General features: G+C 41.6%; 2 protein-coding genes across 2 annotated transcripts in view; both read left to right on the forward strand.

Moving 5' to 3' along the window:
• The window catches only part of espnlb (espin like b), a 28,089-nt gene extending 24,252 nt beyond the window's left edge, over window positions 1–3,837 (forward strand). Inside the window, 2 exon segments of the mRNA XM_060943587.1 lie at window positions 1,800–1,973; window positions 2,356–3,837. Of these exon segments, the coding sequence (XP_060799570.1) occupies window positions 1,800–1,973; window positions 2,356–3,837 (1,656 nt within the window).
• Window positions 3,838–15,210: 11,373 nt separating this feature from the next.
• The window catches only part of rab6bb (RAB6B, member RAS oncogene family b), a 31,324-nt gene continuing 27,465 nt past the window's right edge, over window positions 15,211–19,069 (forward strand). The window contains exon 1 of the mRNA XM_060897875.1: window positions 15,211–15,438. Coding sequence (XP_060753858.1) covers window positions 15,369–15,438 — 70 coding nt within the window. The 5' untranslated portion in view covers window positions 15,211–15,368. The remainder of the gene's footprint in view (window positions 15,439–19,069) is intronic.

The following is a 19,069-nucleotide window of genomic DNA, read 5'->3' on the forward strand; positions in this document are numbered from 1 at the left end:
CTCCCCAACAGAGTGCTCGGCCAGACGTTCCCAGCAGACCCTCACCATACGTTTGGGCCTGCCAGGTCTGTCCAGCTTCCTCCTCCGCCAGCGGATCCAACTCACCACCAGGTGGTGATCAGTTGACAGCTCAGCCCCTCTCTTCACCCGAGTGTCCAAGACATAGGGCCGGAGATCAGATGAAACGACTACAAAGTCGATCATCGACCTCCGACCTAAGGTGTCCTGGTGCCACGTACACTTATGGACACCCCTATGCTCGAACATGGTGTTCGTTATGGACAAACCGTGACTAGCACAGAAGTCCAATAACAAAACATCACTCTGGTTCAGATCGGGGAGGCCGTGCCTCCCAACCACGCCCCTCCAGGTGTCACTGTCGTCACCCACATGAGCATTGAAGTCCCCCAGTAGCACAATGGAGTCCCCAGTCTGAGCACCCCTCAGTACCTCTCCCAGGGACTCCAAGAAGGCCGGATACTCTATACTGCTATTTGGCCCGTAGGCACAAACAACAGCAAGAGCCCTCTCCCCAATCCGAAGGCGCAGAGAGGCGACCCTCTCGTTCACTGGGGTAAACTCCAACACATGGCGGCTGAGCTGGGGAGCTATAAGCAAGCCCACACCAGCCCGCCGCCGCTCACCACGGGCGACTCCAGAGAAGTGGAAAGTCCAGCCCCTCTCAAGGAGCTGGGTTCCAGAGCCCAAGCTGTGCGTGAAGGTGAGCCCGACTATCTCTAGCCGGTACCTCTCAACCTCCCGCACAAGCTCAGGCTCTTTCCCCCCCAGCAAAGTGACATTCCATGTCCCAACAGCCAGCCGCTGTGTCCGGGGATCAGGTCGTCGAGGCTTAATTAGTCCATAACTTAATTAATAATTGTAATCAAGCAAATCTGAGTAAAGCTTATATGCACCCTAGGTACCCCTACCTTCATGCCAAAAAGAATCAAAATCAGTGAAGAACTGAGGTAGAAGAAGCAATTTGTGTGGAAACTGCTTGTTAGGGCTTAATTACTCCATATCTTCATTATTAATTGCAATTATGTAAATTTGAGTAGAAGCTATATACACCCCAGGCAGACCCACCTTCTTGCCAAAAAGAATAAAAGTTGGTGAAGAATTGAGAGAGAAGTGATTTTCGTGAAATGTGGACCACGCCCAATAGCTGATGGCCAACACATGATGGCATAAACTCATCAGCATGTCAGATGGATGAGATAATAATTTTTTTTTCACTCAAAGTCAGCAAATGATCACCAAGTGGTTAATTGGTTGTCATGCATTTGGCATTTTACAACACAGTCATAGGCATATGTTTATGAAAATACAAAAGCGAAACGGCACAGTGGTGTAGTGGTTAGCACGGTCGCCTCACAGCAAGAAGGTTCTGGGTTCAAGCCCAGTGGCTGATGGGGGCCTTTCTGTGTGGAGTTTGCATGTTCTCCCCATGTCTGTGTGGGTTTCCTCCAGGTGCTCCGGTTTCCCCCACAGTCCAAAGACATGCAGGCTAATTGGTAGCTCTAAATTGACTGAGTGTGAATGGTTGTTTGTCTCTATGTGTCAGCCCTGCAATGACCTGGCAACTTGTCCAGGGTCTACCCCACCTCTTGCCCAAAGTCAGCTGGGATAGGCTCCAGCTTGCCTGCAACCCTGCACAGGATAAGCAGTTACAGATAATGGATGGATGGAAAAGAGAAGTGAATATGTCTTGGTTGGTCAGTTACATTTGTGATCAGTAGGTGATCCAAACAGAACAAATGGGTTATTATAATTTTTATTCTCATTTTTGTTTTTTGTAGAAACATGACAATGGAATGGTTGCACTCCCAGCAGAGGAGGTGAATCTCGCTGATATAGACTCATTGGTTCCGACACATGATGAACATGGCAGACCTATTGCAGAGTGGAAGAGGCAAGTGATGGTGCGTAAACTTCAAGCAAGGCTTCAAGATGATGAAGACCAATGGAGAAAGGTAGGCATCAGCTCCAGTTCTCCATTTGACCCAATATTATCAGCTTGTTATTCTTAATTAATTTATCAAACCCCCAACCCCTGACACTGACACACACACACACACACACACACACACACACACACACACACACACACACTAAAATGTATACTTAACAAAATCCAACACTTAACTGTTATTAACAGGGTTTTGTACTTCACTTGATCAGAAGTGCTTCTTTTCAATTGTTTGATGGCCTCAGACAAATATACCCATGTCCATTATCATCCTCTCTGTGCACTCTTGAAATGTGGTTTACTCATTCCAATATCAGATTTGCAAATCGAATAATTACTCACAATCTCTTATAGATAGTCATTTGTTAGTCTCTCATTCTTGACAGGATGACAATGCTATGGATGGCTGGAGATACTCCAAGGTTCACAATGCTATTTTGGGCCCCTTTGGTGAGTTGCTAACAGAGGATGACTTGGTCTACTTGGAGGGACAGATCGAAACTGTTTCCCTGCAGAAAAAGTGTCAGGCCTATGAGCTGGAGTTAAGACGTCTGGCTGAGCAACTCCAAACTCTCCTACCTGCTCCCATTGTTAACATCACCATCAACACTCAGTTCCAGCAGAAGCCAGAGGTGGTGGACACCCTTGCACTTCCCGTCTGGTGCAACCGTATCTCAGGCATTGTGAAGAGCATGTCCTTGCTTCTGAACAACATCTCAGACAAAAACATAGAGGAAGGTATCTGCAAAATGCCCAATGAAGAACTGGCGTCAATGTTCTCAACCCAGCCAGGAAGGCATAAGGGCAAGCGAGAGAAGATGGAAATGGAGATCCAGCTGTCAGGAGTTTCTGTACGGAATCTAAGGTCCACCTTTGAAGGTCAGATTGGGAACATCTATCCATTTTCAGGGATGTTAAACGTGTCTAAGTCCAATCCTAAGCAGCAGAATGTCCCAAATCCTTCAAAAACAGTGGTTGTCCTCAATCAAGACCTCAATCTTGTGAATGATTGCAACCTAAATTGCCAACATACCACCAGTGAAGAATCAGCTAAGGTTCTGGAGACCATCAGCTTGCGTAAAGAGAGAATTGTTGTCTTGTTCTTGGGACACTGGAAAAAGTCTGCCTATGCAATCTCAAAGAGGGCTAAAATGAAAGAAGAACTGGACACACAGAGATCAGCTGAGACTTACATCAAAGGTCACAGTGATCCGACTCCAGTCCCTCAGTTGACTGATGGCTCCTTGTATCATCTCTACAGACAAAGAACAGCGATAGACAAAATGATTCGGAACTGGAGGGCCATCAATTCAGGGGTTCCCTCACGCCAGATCCGGAACCTCCAGAGAAAAACGGTCACTTATTCTCCTGAGCACTTCCTCCCTCGAGTAGATGGTGCACCTGTGCCTTATGAAAGCTTGACCCTTGACTTGTTCATGCTGGGGTACTTCCGCATCCTGGAGCAAGACCTGCCTGCTGAAGAACGCAAAATGAGACACCTGCTTTGCTTTGAAGTATTCGACCATGTCAGGGACTTCCCATGGGAGACAGTTAGAGATTTCCATCAGGCTGTCCTGGGAGACATAGAGAATGGGAAACGGCAATGGAAAGATGGATTTGAAGACATCAAGGCCCGTTTCTTTGGGACAAAAACAAAGGCTCCAGCCAGGAGGTCTTTGAAGGACTCTGAGGTTAGGACAGTTCCTACAGTCATTGTTGAGGATGTTGTGCAAGATGTAGGAAGCCAAAGAGTGGATGGGGGCACAGACTGGTCATGTTTTACTAATGATGAAATCTGTAAATACATCGACCGTAGCTTTGTTTTCTGGAAGGAGAAAGAAGCCGAGTTGTTTGACTTTGAACATTAGTGCTTGGTTTAGATTGTTCTGTTATTAATGTTTCTAATTAATAACTGCAGCAGAATTGTATGCTTGTATTGTTGTTTGTATTTAGACTTGTACACTGCAACCTTGCTGTAATGAGCTCTTTTACTACGAACTTTCGCATATAACAAAGTTCATGTCCCCCACCTTTAATGACAATGAGTTGGAGTCTACAAAAAAATCACTGTGCCATGTGTTCGTCTTCTCACCAGAGACAAACAATAAGTAATCAAGTCCGCAGTCAAGTTAACAATATGTGTTAACGCCATAAAGGCTTAATGAGCCTCACTTAGGTGTTGATCACTAACAATTATCGAGAATGGCAATCCTTGACTTTAAAAAATCCCTTAAAAGGAATTTATTTTATGAACTAAAATCAGTTTTGCTTGAGTATTTACTCTGTAAGCATTGTTGTCATGACTACTCGTAAATGTAAGATATTCTTTGTATGTCAGAAAATGCAGGCGAAAGACAGTTGTAATCACTGGAAGAGTTTTACTTAAAAACATGTTGGCAAATACATCTAAGTCCGTGATCAAAAATCAGAGTTGAGGAACAGGCAATGGTCAGGCGAGGCACAGACACAATATCAAAGGCAGAGACAAAGGGCAAAATCTAAAATATGAAACAGAGTCGGAAACCAGAATATCAACACAGTGCTACAGAAGGCTTGGTAATGTGAGAAACAAGGTACAGCATGTATACTTCACAAAGTCTGTGTGTTTAAAGAATGCTTATAAGTACGCGCTGTGATTGCGCTCTAATCCAGAACAGGTGCATGGTAATTAATCCTAATGGTGCTGCATGCGTGCACGTGAGTAGCAGTTCGAGGCGCGCTACTGTGTGCGGATGTGACACTATTGAAGACAAACTTCATATCCTGGAGTGTCTAAAGTGTGGTGAGAAAGCAACCAATTTGTCTACAGAATACGGTATCCCATAAAATTAAATTTCAACTTTTAAAGCAAAAGAAAAAAAGCTCTGAGACTTCATCCATAACTGCAATCAATATGATGGTCTGAAAAGAAAGAAGCTGCAGCAAGCAAACAGCGGTGAGTGTGACTTATTTCCTTGACTTCATAAATATATAAATTAATTAAGTGTAAATACAAACTAAACACAGCTGGTCTTGTTTTACGTAAGAGTGAGTGTTTGGTGTGACAAGTGGGCCCATTTCAGTGTTACAAACTTTTCAGTATAACGAACTATTTGGACGTCTCCCAAGGAGTTTGTTATAGTGGGGTTGCAGTGTATTAAGTCTGTAATAAGATAATCTTTTCACATTTGCTTGAAATGACTGAAATGCCACAACTCTTTCAGCAGCCTAAATGTTTTTGATATGACAAGAACATGATGCAAAGAACACAGTAACCTTTGACAAGCTTGTAATGTAGATTGCTTCTAAATATTGTACGTGATAATTCCTTGCCTACTCAATGCTACATTTTTCAAACCATGAACTGAAGAACAGATTCCATCATGTCTTCCATCATTAAGGCCATATTGAATAATTCCTGCCTAGAGATAATAAAGACAACATGGAACTGATACCATAGGTGCTAAAGAAGGCAACTGGACTTGCTTGAAATTCTTGAAGATGTTTCACCTCTCATCCGAAAGGCTTTTTCAGTTCTGTCTGACTAGTGGGGAGTTCCAGGTATTTACAGTGGTGCTTGAAAGTTTGTGAACCCTTTATAATTTTCTATATTTCTGCATAAATATGATCTAAAACATCATCAGATTTTCACACAAGTCCTAAAAGTAGATAAAGAGAACCCAGTTAAACAAATGAGACAAAAAAATTATACTTGGTCATTTATTTATTGAGGAAAATGATCCAATATTACATATCTGTGAGTGGCAAAAGTATGTGAACCTTTGCTTTCAGTATCTGGTGTGACCCCCTTGTGCACCAATAACTGCAACTAAATGTTTGCGGTAACTGTTGATCAGTCCTGCACACTGGCTTGGAGGAATTTTAGCCCATTCCTCCGTACAGAACAGCTTCAACTCTGGGATGTTGGTGGGTTTCCTCACATGAACTGCTCGCTTCAGGTCCTTCCACAACATTTCGATTGGATTATGGTCAGGACTTTGACTTGGCCATTCCAAAACATTCACTTTATTCTTCTTTAACCATTCTTTGGTAGAATGACTTGTGTGCTTAGGGTCGTTGTCTTGCTGCATGACCCACCTTCTCTTGAGATTCAGTTCATGGACAGATGTCCTGACATTTTCCTTTAGAATTTGCTGGTATAATTCAGAATTCATTGTTCCATCAATAATGGCAAGCCATCCTGGCCCAGATGCAGCAAAACAGGCCCAAACCATGACACTACCACCAGCATGTTTCACAGATGGGATAAGGTTCTTATGCTGGAATGCAGTGTTTTCCTTTCTCCAAACATAACACTTCTCATTTCAACCAAAAAGTTCTATTTTGGTCTCATCTGTCCACAAACCATTTTTCCAATAGCCTTCTGGCTTGTCCACATGATCTTTAGCAAACTGCAAACGAGCAGCAGTGGTTTTTTTGGAGAGCAGTGGCTTTCTCCTTGCAACCCTGCCATGCACATTACTGTTGTTCCGTGTTCTCCTGATGGTGGACTCATGAACATTAACATTAGCCAATGTGAGAGAGGCCTTCAGTTGCTTAGAAGTTACCCTGGGGTCCTTTGTGACCTCGCCGACTATTACCCGCCTTGCCCTTGGAGTGATCTTTGTTGGTCGACCACTCCTGGGGAGGGTAGCAATGGTCTTGAATTTCCTCCATTTGTACACAATCTGTCTGACTGTGGATTGGTGGAGTCCAAACTCTTTAGAGATGGTTTTGTAACCTTTTCCAGCCTGATGAGCATCAACAACGCTTTTTCTGAGGTCCTCAGAAATCTCCTTTGTTCGTACCATGATACACTTCCACAAACATGTGTTGTGAAGATCAGACTTTGATAGATCCCTGTTCTTTAAATAAAACAGGGTGCCCACTCACACCTGATTGTCGTCCCATTGATTGAAAACACCTGACTCTAATTTCACCTTCAAATTAACTGCTAATCCTAGAGGTTCACATACTTTTGCCACTCACAGATATGTAATATTGGATCATTTTGCTCAATAAATAAATGACCAAGTATAATATTTTTGTCTCATTTGTTTAACTGGGTTCTCTTTATCTACTTTTAGGACTTGTGTGAAAATCGGATGATGTTTTAGGTCATATTTATGCAGAAATATAGAAAATTCTAAAGGGTTCACAAACTTTCAAGCACCACTGTATCCTCTAGTGGACCAAAAGCAACCCCTAAGGAGAGTCATTGAGGTCACATGGGTCATTAACCCTCTAACCCTCTCAGTCAACCTATAGAGGGATCCCGCATGATGTCACCGCGCTGCGAGATTTCGGTAGTCACCATATTGGAAGACCAAGTACACGTCTATGCAAGTACATACATGCATAAAACAAACTACACCTGAAATGTAGCCAGGGCTGGTTCTGCCCTAATCTGGACCCGGGTGCAACATCGCGCAACTCCCCCCCCCCCCCCCCCCCCCCCCCAAAAAAAAAAAACCACACCAGTCTAAATCAGGACAACCAGTGTTCGAACTACGGGGGTACTCGGGGGATCTGAGATCCCCTGAAACAGACATGAGATCCCTTGAAAACATGATTTGGGAAATGTTGGGGGGTCTCTAAAATATTGGCAAAATGATGTTTATTGACAGCAATCGTGTGTAACGGGAAGCATTTTCATATCCGAAGTGTTGTGTTTACATCAAAGATAAAATAAACCGATATGACAACGACTGCTGCTGCCAGGTTGGTTGTTGAGTAGCCTGACTGTTTTTTTTCTTGCATGTGGTATCATTGTTGACGCGAGGTTGTTTTTTGAACATGCCACGATTTCCCCTGATGAGTTATGACTTCAGATGCGATGCGTGTGTGGAGGTGTGGAGTCCGCGTGATATGTGCGTAAGATAGGCTTCTCATGTGTTTGGAGATCCGCGCTCCGAGACAAGCGCAAGCACCCCCCAGGGAAAAAAAGGGACCCCCCGAAAATATCGGCATAGTTCGAACACTGAGGACAACCATCACATAACTATAACTATAAACATTTTAGATCAACTATTTTAACTAAATGGGCTATAATAAATAAGCCTGCAGGCAGCCACGGCGGGCTGCCTCAGAAAAGTAACCATTCAATGACACAACTGAAAGCCTGCAGCCACGGCGGGCTGCCTCAGAAAAGTAACCATTTGTCCTACCTTAAAACTCGTTTTGCATTTTCTGCTTCCTTTTTTGTATTTTTGACCCTGCGTTTATTTTCTTTCCTTTTCTGAAAACCCGATTTGTGTCCAGACATTTTGTTCTGCTACCAACGAACTAACTCGTCAGGTCTCGTCTCTCGAGTCCGCGATGAAGGGCAACAATTGATACATTTTTACAAACAGCCAATAAACAGCCAATAGGGAGGTTGCAACGTTCAGGCTCTCCTTTGCTCACAGACACTCAGTAATGCACTTATTCTCTGTCTCCTGGCAGAAAGCTCCTTAGTTTGCTCCCCTTGTGTCTCAATCACAGCTGGTATTCTGAAGAACGACTTCTTTTCACCTTTCCCATCAGCTTTGTTGGAACACCCTAACACAGCACAAAAGTTTACCATTGTAGGTTTATGATGAATCAAGTGCCTCGTGGGTTTAAATTCCGCGCGCTGCCGTTATTTCCCCCTGATCACGAGTTTGTTGGTCTTCCAATATGGCGCAAGGTCTGTTTACTTCCGGTTTCCGGTGACGTCAGTGGGAAGGGTCTATCGGTGTTAGGGGCCCTGGAGGCTGGGTGTAAATGGCGTTAGCAGCCTAGATGGTCGTTATGGTGATCTGTGGGTTGTTGGCTCTCTCTGCCATCATGTGAGTCATTGTAGTCAGCTGAGATGAGAGGTCAAATGTCTTCAAGGATTTCAAGCAAGTCCAGTTGCCTTCTCTAGCACTTGCGGATTACGATGACCTGGATGACTGAGAACCTTCACAGACATGGAACTGATATTTGAAAGCATTTTTATGCAACAGGACACATTTCCAAATGAAATAACATGTTCAGAAAGGTTTTAAGTCTTTAGTATAAGTGAATCACCACAAGCTGACCTAGTGGTTAGCGTGTCCGCCTTTCAACCGGGAGATCGTGAGTTCTACTTGTGATCGGTCAGGTCATACCAAAGACCATCATAAAAATGTTGGTCTGGCAAGGCACACTGCAATACAGATGCAAGTGGGGAGTCAAACTCTCATGGTTACCAGAGAACCAGCCCCCCACTGTAACCCTAGCTGTATAGTAGGCGAGAGGCCAAGGGCTATAGAAATGGAGATTGGCGCTGCCCAATGTGCCTTAAGGGCCTGCTTGGTACTGGGATGGGAGACTGCCTGGGAAGACCACCTGGGAAGAGCAGGTCCTGGCATGGGAAGGACTTTGACTTTGATAAATGAATCATACAAAATCTGATCATGGAACCGAGCTAACAAGGTAAAGATCAGCTTTGATTTCAGGTCGTCTTTAAGGAGTAAGGAGAGAAGAGGTTTTGATAAATATTAATTGATGTTGTAATCACATCGTGTCCTGTTCGTGTAAGAGCAATGACAGATGATACCAAGCAATGAGTTATCAGTAAGTGACACTGCTTCAAAGTGATGTTTCAGTGAAAAAGAATGTCTCATCTGGAATACATCAAATTGTCTGTCCTCACATCCTGTCCTTGCATCCTTACATCCTTAATTTGTTTTAAAAATAATAACAATACAGAGGGTGTGAATGTGAGTGTGAATGGTTGTCTGTGTCTATGTGTCAGCCCTGTGATGACCTGGCGACTTGTCCAGGGTGTACCCCGCCTTTCACCCGTAGTCAGCTGGGATAGGCTCCAGCTTGCCTGCGACCCTGTAGAACAGGATAAAGCGGCTAGAGATAATGAGATGAGATGAGAACAATACAGAGATCATGTGGCTAGTTAGAAAAGGATGTGAGTGAAACATAACCTGGACCATCATACACATCTGTCTTAATGTAATCAGATTGATGTCTTTAATAAATTTGGTTTGAAATATTAAAATTGTCACCAATTCACTATCAGTAGCCTTGCTGTGTTTATATGTACGGGGTTTATAATACATCAGAAATATAAGCTCTTATCATAAACTGCAGCTCCACGTTGTGGCCAGTAGAATAAAGCGCAGTCTAATTCCTACTGGTAGGTAATGACTTGGCTTCACTGATTCGTTACTACCATACTGATTATAGACATACACTCACCGGCCACTTTATCAGGAACAGCCGTCCATCCACTTGCTGTTTCATGCAGTTCTCTAATCGGCCAATCCCTTGACAGCAGCACAACACAGATACAAATCAAGAGCTTCAGTTAATATTCACAGTGTTCAAACATCAGAATGGGAAAAACTGTGATCTCAAAGTGTGACTTTCACTGTGGCATGGGTGTTGGTTTGAGTATTTCAGAAACTGCTCATCTCCTGGGGTTTTCACACACAACACTTTCTAGAGTTTACACAGAATGGTGCGAAAAACAGAAAAACACTGAGTGAGTGACAGTTCTATTAAGTGAAGCTGAGAGCCAGTGGAACGGTACGATAATGATAATGATGTTGAATCTAAATTGTATCACTCTATCCTATCACGCCATTCTACTGGTTCTCGTTATGGTTCTAGCTAATCAGCAATGAGCTCATATACTACAACAAATTGTGCCAATATTTGTAAAAACAAACATGCTCTGGTGATCATGAACAATGAAAACTCTGAAGAAAAAAAAAGATTCACTATGTCAGCAAGTTCAAGGCGACTTGGTCATCAGATCTTCCAGCATCAAAGCATCGAGGCAAGGTGAGACGCAGCATTTTGTGAAGTACATCAGTCTGATTTCTTGATCAATTTTTCCAAATATGGCACTTTTCCAAATATGCAGGAGAATGCACCATTTTACACCCTTTAAAAAATTTTCTGGGGGCCCCTTGGACCCTCCTAGAAGGGCCCGAGTGCATCGCATAATCTGCTCTATCATTTTTGATTCTCAGTGGGTTGGTGGCAAGTATGAAGCAGATTACTCTAAGGGGCTACATCTAGCTTCTGATGTCATCTAAAACCTGATTGGTTGAAATTAATTGATGTGAATACAAACTGTCCCAAGTCTCCCTGTCCAATGTCTCCCTGCTCTCCCCTACAATTGTGTGCTTCCAAATTTGCGGCAACAGTTTGGAGAAGGGTGTGTAGGTGAAGTGTCCACAAACTTTTGGACATATCATGTACAGTGGTGCTTGAAAGTTTGTGAACCCTTTAGAATTTTCTATATTTCTGCATAAATATGACCTAAAACATCATCAGATTTTCACACAAGTCGTAAAAGTAGATAAAGAGAACCCAGTTAAACAAATGAGACACAAATATTATACTTGGTCATTTATTTATTGAGGAAAATTATCCAATATTACATATCTGTGAGTGGCAAAAGTATGTGAACCTTTGCTTTCAGTATCTGGTGTGACCCCCTTGTGCAGCAATAACTGCAACTAAATGTTTCCAGTAACTGTTGATCAGTCCTGCACACCGGCTTGGAGGAATTTTAGCCCATTCCTCCATACAGAACATTTCGATTACATTAAGGTCAGGACTTTGACTTGGCCATTCCAAAACATTAACTTTATTCTTCTTTAACCATTCTTTGGTAGAACGACTTGTGTGCTTAGGGTCGTTGTCTTGCTGCATGACCCACCTTCTCTTGAGATTCAGTTCATGGACAGATGTCCTGACATTTTCCTTTAGAATTCGCTGGTATAATTCAGAATCCATTGTTCCATCAATGATGGCAAGCCGTTCTGGCCCAGATGCAGCAAAACAGGCCCAAACCATGATGCTACCACCACCATGTTTCACAGATGAGATAAGGTTCTTATGCTGGAATGCAGTGTTTTCCTTTCTCCAAACATAACGCTTCTCATTTCAACCAAAAAGTTCTATTTTTGTGTCATCCGTCCACAAAACATTTTTCCAGTAGCCTTTTGGCTTGTCCACATGATCTTTAGCAAACTGAAGATGAGCAGCAATGTTTTTTTTGGAGAACAGTGGCTTTCTCCTTGCAACCCTGTCATGCACACCATTGTTGTTCAGTGTTCTCCTGATGGTGGACTCATGAACATTAACATTAGCCAATGTGAGAGAGGCCTTCAGTTGCTTAGAAGTTACCCTGGGGTCCTTTGTGACCTCACTGACTATTACACGCCTTGCTCTTGGAGTGACCTTTGTTGGTCGACCACTCCTGGGGAGGGTAACAATGGTCTGGAATTTCCTCCATTTGTACACAATCTGTCTGACTGTGGATTGGTGGAGTCCAAACTCTTTAGAGATGGTTTTGTAACCTTTTCCAGCCTGATGGGCATCAACAATGCTTTTTCTGAGGTCCTCAGAAATCTCCTTTGTTCGTGCCATGATACACTTCCACAAACATGTGTTGTGAAGATCAGACTTTGATAGATCCATGTTCTTTAAATAAAACAGGGTGCCCACTCACACCTGATTGTCGTCCCATTGATTGAAAACACCTGACTCTAATTTCACCTTCAAATTAACTGCTAATCCTAGAGGTTCACATACTTTTGCCACTCACAGATATGTAATACTGGATCATTTTCCTCAATAAATAAATGACCAAGTATAATATTTTTGTCTCATTTGTTCAACTGGGTTCTCTTTATCTACTTCTAGGACTTGTGCGAAAATCTGATGATGTTTTAAGTCATATTTATGCAGAAATATAGAAAATTCTAAAGGGTTCACAAACTTTCAAGCACCACTGTATCTTGAATGAATAGTTGCTGAAAAATTATTTAAAAATAAAACAGTATAATTTATTTTGAGTCGGTTGGTATGTTGTCTGTCGAATTACGTGTTATCCAACTCAAATTAAATCTTGTTCATAATATTGTCAATGGTAAAGCTCCAAATTATTTCTCAGCTCATGTTCAACCTAAACATAATCGGCATTCAATTGGAACAAGGTCCAGTAGCACATCTCTCCAGATACTCTCAGTGAAGTGCCACGGTAAGGGCCCGGTCCCACAACACTGATAGCTATAACCATACCTATAACTACAACTCTGACTCTCCCTCGGCCTGAGTTTAGTTCCAGTCTGGAGTAGAAGCACCATAACTATAATCCCCACAATAATATCACTTGGTCCTGACATTCAGGGAAATAAACGCATGTAACTTAGGAATAGTTATGGAAGTTTTTTCCAAGTAGTAGCACATTATTCTGGGCCATACTGTACAGCTTGGACTTCAAAACAACCCATGCACACACTCCGGTGGTTGTTAAAATACGGATAGATCATGGACTACGGAAATAATAAAAAAGATACAAAATACGGAGTGGTTATGGATTTTAATTCGGATGCAACACAGATGCTAATAATTTACTGATTGGTCATGAAACTTTCAGTATATTACAGATTGGTTACCGATTTCTTACGGATGAATCATCATAGATAAAAACTTAAGAAGTCTAAAACAATTAAATGTTTGGACTGCCAAAGCTCATAATTAAAATATCTTACCTGCATTTATATGTTTACTTTATAAATTTACTATTGATATTTAATGGAAATTCACATATCCGTGAATAAAAGAGCCATGCTTTGTGTTGTATTTTTTATTTTCTGTGAATCTATATTCCGTTATTTCATGATGCAACAAGGATGTACAAAGATGTTTGGGAAAAATAGCATGCGCTCAGACAACGTCACATGTAAACAATGACCTGATTGGTCAGAAGTTTTATCGGATCAGGTCCAGGCCTGGGCTATAGGTATCATTATAGGTCTGGTGTGACCCCCAACCACAGCAACTCCAGGGGACCCATTAATTTATAGTTATTGTTATAGTTATTATAGTTATTGGTATTGTGGGACTTGGCCTTAAATCTCAGGTTAAATAATTTTTATTCAATAGTTACTGTTCTCAGGAGTCTTGGTTGATTAATTGGTTTTATTTAGTAAATTCAGTGTAAACACATACAATATTGTAAATGCATTAAAAATAATGGATGACACAAGAAAGTGAAAACACTTATTTCCATTGTGGTCCATAAAATGAAATGACAAAATGAAGGAAAATACAGAATGTAAAATTAATATGAAGAAACATATGGTGTGTATATATATATATATATATATATATTGTGTGTGTGTTGCTAACAAACATGAGTAGTATAAATAGATATGAATATAAGTATGAAAAGATAATACTGTACAAAAGTACTTAGGGCAAAATACTAGTAAAAAATACATATGTAAAAATTAACAGGACAAAGACAATATAAAAACAGAGGACTAGTTAGATTAAGAAGAAAAGAAAGCACAACTTTATTCATCACACACTTGTGAAATTTCCTCTCTGCATTTAACCCATCTGAAGCAGTGAACACACACACACACGAGCAACGAGCGCACACACATACCCAGAGCAGTGGGCAGCCATGCTAACAGCGCCCGGGGAGCAGCTGGGAGTTCGGTGCCGCACTCAAGGGCACCTCAGCCCAAGGCCGTCCCATATTAACCTACTGTAACTTGCATGTCTTTGGACTGTGGGGGAAACCGGAGCACCCGGAGGAAACCCACGCAGACACGGGGAGAACATGCAAACTCCACACAGAAAGGCCCTCACCGGCCGCTGGGTTCGAACCCAGACCTTCTTGCTGTGAGGCGACAGCGCTAACCACTACACCACCGTGCCGCCCAATGACATGATTATGACATAATAAAAGGGTTGAGATCTTCCTCAGAGTCTTCCATTTTTATTTGGTATTAAACAATTTACTTATTGTACTTTTTATTTTTATTTTGTTGACTATATAATTTTAACCCCACTTGTTATCGTATACTCTAACTTTTCTTCCCATGTTGATCACGGAACTCCTTTTGGACCACAATGGAAATAAGCACTTGCAGTTTATTTTGTTATCCAGTTATTATTATGTTATTGTATCATTTTTATACAATGTCATTTTAATAATGAATCAATGAATCAGTCGATCAAAAGGTGGGCCATCATGGACTCAGAAGGAAACTCCAGACACCAAACCTGAGTGGAGGACAGAGTGTAGCCTGAGGAGATTAGATTTGGGAAAAGTATTAAAGTGGTATAGAGTTTATTTCTGGAGGAAATTCCCCTTTAAAGGAATTCTGGGAATGTCAGGAATGCTGCTGCTCCATCAACTGAACCAACAGCAATCATGGCGGAAGGAGGGAATGACGGCGCGCGCAGGTGGGACCGCAGGCGGGCGTGATGTGAGGCGGAAGTCGCGCATGCGCACTGGGACGCAGGACTGACATCGCACAGCAGTGCTGCAACATCCAGAGAGTCATCCTGAGCCTGAGTCCATCTGCGGGGTTCGGCGGTTCGGTTCGGCCCACAGCAGCGGGTCCTGATTCATCAGCAGCACAGGGGCAGTGCGGTCAGCGCCATGTCTGTGGGGAACGACTTCGGGAACCCGTTACGGAAATTTAAACTTGTTTTTTTAGGAGAACAGAGCGGTGAGTCCTTTAAAACACACACACACACACACACACACACACACACACACACACACACACACACTTCATCAATCTCCACATATGTCAAGACACATCTGCCCTGATGTTAGACCCTTCTCTCTTCATATCAGTCAATTATTATTATTATTATTATTATTATTATTATTATTACCGGTATTATTATTATTATTATTATTATTATTATTATTGATTAGTCATGTACATCACTAGCAATGACCCAGCATTCATAATAATAATAATAATAATAATAATATCATCATCATCATCATCATCATCATCAACACACCTTACCTGATAATGATCAATTTTTTTTTACTCCACATTTATTTAAATCCTTTTATAAACGCTTTACTTTTCCTTTACCATGACATCAGACATCATACAATAAACCTGCTGCTGTTTCTGTTGTTGTTGTGGTTTCTGGTGCAGTGGAACCTAGAGAATAAATCTCTCTCTCTCTCTCTCTCTCTCTCTCTCTCTCTCTCACACACACACACACACATACACACACATTGAAAAATGTGCATTAATATAAATCCAGGCTTCAATACAAGGCAGAATTCTGTGTTTTGTATTATAAAATGGGCAGCAAAGGAAAGAGAGAGAGAGAGAGAGAGACACACCCAGACTGGTAGAGTAGCATTCAGCAACCTGGCAACCCTCACCTCACCCTCTACACACGGCACCCATAATACATCGATATAATATAATATAATATAATATAATATAATATAATATAATATAATATAATATAATATAATATAATAACAGTTTGAGCTCAGACAAAAAGCTGTTAAATATGTTCAATGTGTTTTTAATTTATACTGATGTATATTTTAAAATGCAAAATTAAACATCTGAACAAAGATTAATCTATAACATGGTATATAATTACTAGATAGATAGATAGATAGATAGATAGATAGATAGATAGATAGTGTTGGGAGTAAAGAATCATGTTGCTTTTATCACATTTTATTACCTTATTAAACTAATAATAATAATAATAATAATCATGATGATGATTATTATTATTAGTTGTAGTAGCTAATCGAAGTTGATGTGTTGGAAGCAGGAAAAATGGGCAAGTGTAAGGATCTGAGTGACTTCACAGAAGAGCTACTGTATCATAATCTGCTGAAAAATTTAAAGCCGACACCTTTCTGTTTTAGCCAGCATTAACTTTTTCAGCAGTTTGTGCTACAGTAGCTCTTCTGTGGGATTGGACCATATGGCCTAACCTTCATGTCCCATGCGAATCAATGAGGCTTCGACACCCATGACCCTGTCGCCAGTTCACCGGTTGTCCTTTGGATCCTTGGACCACTTTTGTTTGGTACTAATCCCTGCATACCGGGGACACCCCACAATATGTGCCATGATGTAGATGCTCAGACCCAGTCATCTCACCATCACAATCTGGCCCTTGTCAAAGTCGTTCAGATCCTTACGCTCGCCCATTTTTCCTGCTTCCAACACATCAACTACAAGAACTGACTGTTCTCTTGCTTGCTGCCTAATATATCCCACCTCTCGACAGGTGCCACTGTAATGAGATAATCAATGTTATTCACTTCTTCACCTGTCAGTGGGTTTAGTGTTATGGCTGATCAGTGTATACGGTTAAATATGACGAATGTAACACGCAACAGATCACTCGTTCTCTCCAAACGTGCACAACACAGAGCCACGATCTCAACAACATGTTGAACATTTTCTCAATTCGATCCAAATTTGCTCTGAACAGTAAAGTTACAAATCCAAACAGTTGTCTGAAATGGTTCCTCAGACTGTCAGTGTGGTGCGTGTGATCCAATGTTTCTTCAGTTCCCTGCTCACTACTAACCCTAGTTACTACCTGCACTTTGGAAAACATATAACCGTGGTTTCATGTTATCATGTTGTCTTATACGACCAGTCATTAAATGTATAAATGTATATAGAGACATTACGAGGACAAATAAAGTTTGAGGTGAAGTAGCAGGATCGTTAGTTTCTCAGTTTGCTAATCCATTCCACTAGCGACACTAGTATGAAACCTAGCATGGAAGTCAAAATGAAATATAAAGGATTGTCTCTGAGTATGGGTTGTCCTACTGATCGAATAAAGTCTGTTTATGGTTTGGACAAACGCTGAGATGTTCCTGAAGGAGCAATACTGGGTTCAGTTTAAGATGTTCACTTTAAGGATGTTAAAAATGGCACTGCTGTCCAAGTCCTCAAACTCAGGATTGCTTGGGATTTGATCATTTTCCTGATATGAAAATGAAACCCCATTGACAAAGGAAGCTGACCTGAAATGTACTGAAATTGACTAAAAATCAGCTTTTTAGATTTTTCTGATGTCATTTGTTCAAGATTGGAGGGCACATTGAACTCAAGCTCCGCCTTGTTTTCTCTCTGCCCTCTATCCTTTCCTCCTGTAAGTGTCCATAGTATTGCAATATTGTCATTTTCTCCATTGAAGTATATCAAAGACAGTCCTCGAGTGTGTGTCATGTCTCTGTGTGTTTTTGTTTTTCTGAAGCTGGTTTGAGGAACAGGCCTGACCTGCATAACGTGAACACGCCCTGTGTGTGTGTGTGAGAATGTCATTCAGGACCGTAGGAGTGTCCTTTCATGGTGACAATCCTAAGAAAATTCTTAAAATAATCTGCTCATGTTTCCCAGCAGTGTGTAAACCTCACTCTGGACTGATAATGTTATATTTTTTCATCATGACTAATAAGTTACTGATCTTCATAAAACATCTGCAGCGTTTAATCTGTTTGAATGGAACCTTGCTGTGTTTCTCCTTATATATTGCTGTGGGTGGTAGAAATGGGCAACTGGACTTGCTTGAAGATTCTTGAAAACGTTTCACCTCTCGTCCAAAAGGCTTCCTCAGTTCTGTCTGACTAATAGGAAGGATCAGATATTTATCCTCTCCTGGATCAGAATCAGAATCAGAATTCTGATGACCAGCTCATCTAAAGTGTCATTGAGGCATCATGTTGGTGTGGGTCGCTGGAGGCTGGGTGTGAATGGCAAATCATTAGGGTGATCAACACCCAGCCTCCAGCGACCCGCACCAACATGATGCCTCAATGACACCTTAGATGAGCTGGTCATCAGAATTCTGATTCTGAGCCAGGAGAGGATAAATACCTGATACTCCCGATTAGTCAGACAGAACTGAGGAAGCCTTTTGGACGAGAGGTGAAACGTTTTCAAGAATCTTCAAGCAAGTCCAGTTGCCCATTTCTACCACCCACAGTTTACTATGACCTGGATGAATGAGAATCTTCACAGACTTATATATTGCTGTATTTCTGCATGAAATGAATGAAAGAGTTTGTTTGAGGAGGTTTTCAGCCTGACATGTCTCTCAGCCAACTTGTGGTTTGGTTTATTTGCGAAACCAAAAGTAACAGTTTGGATTAAAACACTGAACAAAACTGGTGGTTGTGACCACTTTTTAGAAGACAGCATCTAATGTGATATATGGCCCGTTCTATAATTGCGGGTACATTTCAAGTGTTGACTCTGTTAGTCATCATCAACTCTGTTAACATCAAACTGGGCAATCCATTAACAGTATTGACGACAACAGAGTTGACATTTCCCACCA

Source organism: Neoarius graeffei, chromosome 17 (genome assembly GCF_027579695.1).
Source record: "Neoarius graeffei isolate fNeoGra1 chromosome 17, fNeoGra1.pri, whole genome shotgun sequence".
Lineage (NCBI taxonomy): Eukaryota > Metazoa > Chordata > Actinopteri > Siluriformes > Ariidae > Neoarius > Neoarius graeffei.